The sequence below is a fragment of the Protomyctophum bolini genome, assembly GCF_963924005.1.
Source record: "Protomyctophum bolini genome assembly, chromosome: 15".
Taxonomy (NCBI): Eukaryota; Metazoa; Chordata; class Actinopteri; order Myctophiformes; family Myctophidae; genus Protomyctophum; species Protomyctophum bolini.
The window spans coordinates 22,357,538-22,365,261 of record NC_137876.1 but is presented as its reverse complement, the minus strand read 5'-3'; the positions used below and the strand labels follow the sequence as shown (position 1 = coordinate 22,365,261).

At 45.4% G+C, this 7,724-nt stretch overlaps 1 protein-coding gene across 1 annotated transcript in view; it reads right to left on the bottom strand.

Annotated features, from left to right (window-relative positions):
* The window catches only part of ralgapa2 (Ral GTPase activating protein catalytic subunit alpha 2), a 186,749-nt gene that overhangs the window by 72,538 nt on the left and 106,487 nt on the right, over window positions 1–7,724 (bottom strand). Inside the window, 6 exon segments of the mRNA XM_080784277.1 lie at window positions 692–729; window positions 732–825; window positions 1,741–1,809; window positions 2,602–2,712; window positions 6,191–6,231; window positions 6,234–6,298. Coding sequence (XP_080640403.1) covers window positions 692–729; window positions 732–825; window positions 1,741–1,809; window positions 2,602–2,712; window positions 6,191–6,231; window positions 6,234–6,298 — 418 coding nt within the window.

Genomic DNA, 7,724 nt, shown 5'->3' with positions numbered 1-7,724 from the left:
GTGTCGCGTCTTTTGTCCGCGCGCCGGACAACCAATCACGTTAATTGTCTTTTTCCCTTCACAGCAGCTGCAGTCTCTCTCATATTAAGACATATTCAATTCAAATCTCCGGGACAAGCGTTTATAGCCCGGGCTTATCAAGTGGACAAAAGGTTCTGTTTGAATAATTTGACCATTTCTTATCTGGGCTGACACGCTCACAAAGGTCTGCCGTTGACCGCATCTGCCCGGGCAGGCGCCGTTTGAATAATACCTCATTCATTTACACCCCAGAGCTCCTCCCTCCCTCCCTCTCTCTCTCTCTCTCTCGCCTTGGACCTTGGATCGTAAAAAAGGACCAACCCGCGGCACCAAAAAAATGCACGACTAAAGGCTTCTAGCGGACGCGACGCGTGTCTGTACGCTCGCAGGTTCCGAGCCCGCCCCCCCCCCCCCCCCCCGAATAATAAATAAAACACCACAAGTGATGAGCCGTTAATGTCACACACACACACACACACACACACACACACACACGCTAGAGTCAACACAGAGGAAAGCGAGGCACAGTCGCGGGGTCACGGCCCGGAGGTGAGGCTAATTATAGGGACAAGCTTCCGGGGCCGCTCGGGGTCAAAGACGAGGTGGCCCGCCGGTTTCAAGGCCGGCGGGTCGGCCGGGGGGGGACGGGGACGGGGGGACGGACACCCACCCTGTAGATGTAGTCCAGCAGCGGGGCCCTGTGGGAGGGGGGTCGTCCACCGGCATGGTGATGGGCTCCAGGAGCAGGCTGAGGGGTACGGCCATGCACCAGTCCAACAGACACAGCAGCAGGGACACCATCAGCTGCAGAGACAAGGAGAACACACAGTCAGTCAGTCAGTCAGTCAGTCAGTCCACCTGAAGGTCAGGTTCGGTACCTTTTTCCTAAGGAGGGACATTAGTCTTGGGCACAGAGCGGCTGTGGCTCAGGAGGTAGAGCAGGTCGTACAAAGATCCCTGGGTCGGCGGTTCGAATCCCGGCTCCTCCTGTCCACAGACACTGAACCCTACATTGCCTCCAATGTGTTGGTCGGTGTGAGCTCGCCACCATTGGTGAATGTGAATGTGGGAAGTGAGGACGCTGGTGTCGACTGTTCGCCGCTTCACCTCCCAATGTATGAATGAATGAAACATTGTAAAGCGCTTTGAGCACTTGGAAAAGCGCTATAAAAAATCAATTCAATTCAGAGCTTTATATGGGTCAAATAAATAAAAAAAAGAGAGAAGCAGAGTAGCAGACAATAAAAAAGGTCAGTGTCCAAATCCAAATAAATATGGATTTGGACACTGACCGCCATTGCAAAGCATTCTGTGCCAGGAACCCCCATACAAGATTTGTGTCGTCTCACAGGCCGCGTCTCAAAACGACTCACATTCATTTTCTTAAAATTCTTTGAAAAATAGCAGATCTACAACAATGTATCATTTGTATGGTTAAGTGGTTCAACTGATTTTGATGCTACATTAACTACACTTGTAACCTCCCGAAGGACCCTGGACCCCACTTTAACCCATTTTGGTGTTAGCATTATGCTATGCTTTAGCTATTGAAAAATAGCAGATCTACAAGCTCACGAGCTTGTAGCTCTGCTATCTTTGAAAAATCGAAGAACCACTGACATAGAAACATAGCTTTCTCAGAAAACCGTCAGGATGTAGAAGACATTTTTAGAATCTGATCTCAGGTCAGAATGGGTTAAGAACCAATGCTCTCCTTACCTTTTTATCTGCTTCCACAGACGAGTGCTCTGCGCTCGGCAACAGGAAGGAGATGGTGGCGACGAAGATCTGCGTATGAAACAAGTAGAACACCCAGTGAGTGGGAGGCCGTCACTTGACAACAAGAAATCATCTTCAAGCTGTCGACGCGTCGTCGTCACATTAAGAGGCTGTTACAGTAGTTGTGTCAACTATCTATCTACTGTAGCTTATATAAATGTCGGAGTTTTCAACAAATCGTCGTCCTGATCATTATTATTGCCGTCGACAGGATGTCGACAGGAGTTTCACATTTCACTACGGTGGCTCGGTGGAATCTCCACATGGCCTTGTTGGATGATGGAGATTTGATTGGGTGCGGTGTGTGTTAAATTTGACAGCACATTTTGATTTAGTTTAGTCATAGTCTTTTGAATAACATTTCATTCAGTTTTAGTCATATTTTAGTCAACTGAAAAGTCGTAGTCTTTTTAGTCGACCAAATCTCCAGTTGATTTAGATTTTGTACTTTTTTTTATATTGGCAGGCTTTGATGGCGTCGTAATCTGCTATTTTCAGCATTCAACCATGTGTAAAACACTTCAATTTCTAAAGTCTATGGTTCAATGCTGAAAATAGCAGATCTACAAGCTTGTACTGTACATCGGCATAATTCGGCTATTTTCAAAGTGCAACGCTTCAGCGCAACTAAACATAAAATTACTTGCCTTTTAGTTGTACTGGATCTCTTCTCCACTGGACCCTCCCTAACATTTTAGTCTACTTTTTATTTGTTGACTATATTTAGTCTTTTTGTCAGTGATAAAAGGTAGTCGACAAACATTTTTTTGGTGTGTGTGTGTGTGTGTGTGTGTGTTTTACCTGGATGATCTTCTTGGGCAGGCTGGGCTCCAGCCTCTGAAGGTGTTCCCAGTGGGAGATGAGCAGCTGAAACAGGTCACAGGCCACCTGGGCCACTGCCTTGTTCCCAAACTAAAACCCCCCAAAAAGACACAGAGAGGAACAGTTACCAGTTACTACCTTGTTCCCAAACTAAACCCCCCCCCAAAAAGACACAGAGAGGAACAGTTACCACCTTGTTCCCAACCAAAACCAAAGTAAAGACAAGAGAGAACAGGTCCCGCCGCCTTGTTCCCAAACTAACACCCCAAGCAAAGACGCAGAGAGGGAATGGTTCAGAACACGCATCACACAAGAATTAGAGATGTTCCCATACCGATACTGCGGCCTAAAATGCTGGTATCCGTGCACCATGGGCAAGACCTACGCTGTAGAGGCTATCATTCGTTTGGTCGGAAGTTGCGGGATTTTAGCGGAAGTATCGCCCAAGGAAATGACGTTGGTGCTTTACAAATCAGCTTACATTCTCCGCGAATGAAACGAGTGTTGTGATTGGTCGGGGGAAATATCGTATCCGGGGGAAATACATATACTGACGGATGTTCCGGACGATACATCCGCCGATAGCTTCTCTGCCTTACGTTGTGACCAGGCTTTTCTTTTCGCCGATGAGTAAGCCTGGGACCGAGGCTAGTATCCAATGAGTATGCCAGTCTTTGCCATTCCGATACCACATAATTTATTGCACGATGAGATTTCATTTACAGTAATACTTGCACTGCCGTATTATATCAAGGTCCTTGCAGAGTGCTGCGTTTCTTCTGAACTTTTCACCCTTTTTCAGAAAACAAAAAGAAAATGCAGCAGTCTGCAAAGAACTTACTGCCTTTGCTGTACTATTCACATTATTATTTTACTCACTTGGAGTTGCACTTTGACTATTATTACTGTAACACATCTACTGCTTAATTAATGGATTTTTTCCATTTTTCCTAGACCAGTGGTTATCAAACCACCCCCATGACTCAGAAGGTTTACAAACGGATGCATTTGGTTCCATTTGTACACTCTCAGAGGTAGACGTTCCAGACGTTTGGAACCCCCTCAAGGAACGCCAAGGGGTCCCTATGGATCCCACCTTGAGAACCACTGTCTAGACAAACAATGGTATCGGATCGGTACACTGTAATCGACCGATATGCAAGTTATGGGTATGGACATTGGTATTGGGAAGGAAAAATAATCACACCTGTGTGAAGTGAAGGGCGCTCTTATGACCATTATACATCATCTCATTCTGGCCAACATTGCCGATTTGCTCGTCCACATATGACGAAAATGTTCCTTTCATTGTCAACGGCATTTAATGTTTGTGCTTCCACAAAAAAGCCGAGTTGTTCAGACAAATATTAAATATGTAAATTCTCCTTTCATTGTCAATGGCAAAATGTGACAAGAGTTCAGAACAAAAAAGCTCTATAGGAGGCCCCGCAAAAAAAGTATGGGTACATCTCTAAGAATAACAGGTATCCTAACACAGAGAGTAGGAGAGTAGTATGATATGGGTATATCTCTAAGAATAACAGGTATCCTAACACAGAGAGTAGGAGAGTAGTATGATATGGGTATATCTCTAAGAATAACAGGTATCCTAACACAGAGAGTAGGAGAGTAGTATGATATGGGTATATCTCTAAGAATAACAGGTATCCTAACACAGAGAGTAGGAGAGTAGTATGATATGGGTATATCTCTAAGAATAACAGGTATCCTAACACAGAGAGTAGGAGAGTAGTATGATATGGGTATATCTCTAAGAATAACAGGTATCCTAACACAGAGAGTAGGAGAGTAGTATGATATGGGTATATCTCTAAGAATAACAGGTATCCTAACACAGAGAGTAGGAGAGTAGTATGATATGGGTATATCTCTAAGAATAACAGGTATCCTAACACAGAGAGTAGGAGAGTAGTATGATATGGGTATATCTCTAAGAATAACAGGTATCCTAACACAGAGAGTAGGAGAGTAGTATGATATGGGTATATCTCTAAGAATAACAGGTATCCTAACACAGAGAGTAGGAGAGTAGTATGATATGGGTATATCTCTAAGAATAACAGGTATCCTAACACAGAGAGTAGGAGAGTAGTATGATATGGGTATATCTCTAAGAATAACAGGTATCCTAACACAGAGAGTAGGAGAGTAGTATGATATGGGTATATCTCTAAGAATAACAGGTATCCTAACACAGAGAGTAGGAGAGTAGTATGATATGGGTATATCTCTAAGAATAACAGGTATCCTAACACAGAGAGTAGGAGAGTAGTATGATATGGGTATATCTCTAAGAATAACAGGTATCCTAACACAGAGAGTAGGAGAGTAGTATGATATGGGTAAATCTCTAAGAATAACAGGTATCCTAACACAGAGAGTAGGAGAGTAGTATGATATGGGTATATCTCTAAGAATAACAGGTATCCTAACACAGAGAGTAGGAGAGTAGTATGATATGGGAGAAATGGACCGCCTTATGAACTCCTCACAGGCTGCCGAGAGCGTCAGCATTCTGTTCGCATAATAAGCATAATTTTGATTCCACTTCAATCATGGCCTATTTTTATTTTTTTTTGCCTCCAGGGACCAGAAAAGGATTTGAGTTGCTGACAATTTTCTTTCAAATGTAGGATTTCTTAAGTGATTTTTGAAAATTCTTTGCGGCAGAACTAGAATTTGCCCATTTCTTGGGCTCCTGAAAGGCTCTCGACGTGTAACAAGGCCAGACAATGTGAGGGAGAGATGGACGGACACAAAAAAGGGGCTTTAGGAGTTCAGCACCTGCTTTTAGAGAAGACCACCCCCCCCCCCCACCCCGCACGCACACACACGCACGCACGCACGCACGCACGCACGCACACAGTATTTTTGGGCTGGTCGAGGCTGTGTGTCAAGTTGTGCAGTGGAGTGATTACTGCTCCATTAGAGAGAGAGAGAGAGAGAGAGAGAGAGAGAGAGAGAGAGAGAGAGAGAGATGGAGAGAGAGAGAGGGTGGGCGGGGGGGAGGGGGGAGGAGGCGGAGGAGCTGGAAGCCGGGGAGATGTGGCTGCTTAAATTGGCCCACATCAACTGAGAGCGTGTAGCCAGGAAGAAATTACACCACCACCGAAGCCTTTTCTACCCAAAATTAAAAGCCCCGCCCCCCACCCCAAACAAAAAAGGTCTCAGTCAGAGCATTCCCTTCACTCAACAACACGCAGGAAAAATAAATAAATACACACACATTGCATCACCAAGGTCTCTCTCTCGCTCTCTCTCTCTCCTCACTTTTACCCGCACTGAAATTGTTCTGCAGGGCATTTATGTAATCAACTATCATTTTGGCTGACGTAAACTGGAGCTTCTACACTATGTACTGTATGCTTCTGACTGCTAGTAAAAAAACTAAATAGGCCCTGGATAGAAACCCAGGATGCCAACAACAATGCAATGTACATTTGTAGAACAGTTGACATCTCTGCGCCCCCCCCCCCCCCCCCCCCCCCCCCCACACACACACACACACCCCCCCGGCGGAGATAAATGGTAAAGGTGCCTGACTGACCTTTAAAGTCACTCCCAGGATGTTGATGGCGTCTTTGACCAGCGATGGACGTTGTCCTGCATCAGCTCCTCACACACCCACAGGCCCAGGCTGCACACCGCTATGCACCTGAAACACACACACACACACACACACACACACGGTCACTCTGAGGTCAGGCTGCAGTTCGGGGGGGGGGGGGGGGGGGGGGGACTGTGTGGTGGCGAAAATGCATATAAACACTATGGTATTGATTAATTTAATGTAGCCTACTAGTATACTCAACACTCTAAGTACCACCTGTTCTTCACTGACAAACTCATCAGAGACTGCCGACTCATGTAAACCTATTTCAAACTGTGTGAGTTAACTATAGAATAGAGTCCATTTAAGGAAAGGCCATCTCTTGTTACTCCTGAAACTCAGTCGGTACACTCCTGAAAGTATAAAATATCATGTGTGGTGAGTGCTGAGGGAAGCTCTGGAGGGAGACACTAGTCTCTCTCCGGTGTGATGACATATACAATAAAAGAATGGGGTTCGAATCCTGATGGTTGAGTCCTGCTTCTTCCTGATGTTGTTTACTTACTAATAGTGAGACCATTCATTCCCATTACAGCTGCGACGCTCCATACACCTGAAACACACGTCTGACGTCAGGCCCAGTGGAACCACTGTACACATGCTCTACCCACCCGCTGACCAGGGTCTATACTGTACACATGCTCTACCACCCGCTGACCAGGGTTTCCCCACGTACGTCTATACCTCCCCTCTCGCTTTTCCCTCTACGCGTAGATGAACAAGCTCAGAACGTGGCGCATCGCGACGCGGTGTGATCTTGTAGACCGGCTTCGCGTTACCGAGTGTGTGCTCATCAGGGGTAATCAGGTGTTGGACGCAGAAGGCAATGTATCGCCGCACTCTATTGATATCAACATATCAGAACAATGGAGCTCACGTTACAGTACAATTGTATAATTAGTTGGCACTCGCTGCAAACACACTATGTATTTTCAGCATGTGTAAAAAGAAAAAGAAACCCTCAAATCTCTCATAAATATTGACCTATACTGTTAAGTGTCGCCATGGGCTGTCATCCAGACAGACCTCCTTATTCTTATTTATTATTTACGCTTACATTTTGAAACCATTCCTCTCCATGTTCCCTCCCCTGGCCCCCACACATGGAAGGCGCTATACAAGTCCCAGATATTATAATTCTTATTGTTATCTGTTGTACTGAATTGTTATGTTGTGCAGAACAGGTCCCACCATAGATATATAGATATATATATATATATATATATATATATATATATATATATATAAAAAATAGATGCCTCATTGGCCCGTTGCAGTTCGTTGGAGCCAGGTGTGTCGAAGGAGGGACGGAAGAATTTACACTGGGGGAGGAAGTCTGGAAGGCACGCTACGTCACGCTGCCACTCAAGTGACTACTGGCCAATCACAGCGCATCTTTTCGGGACTTGTCAGACCCCAACATGCTGTACTGGAGCGTACAGTAGGGGAGGGCAAAAGGGAAGGGGCGTCT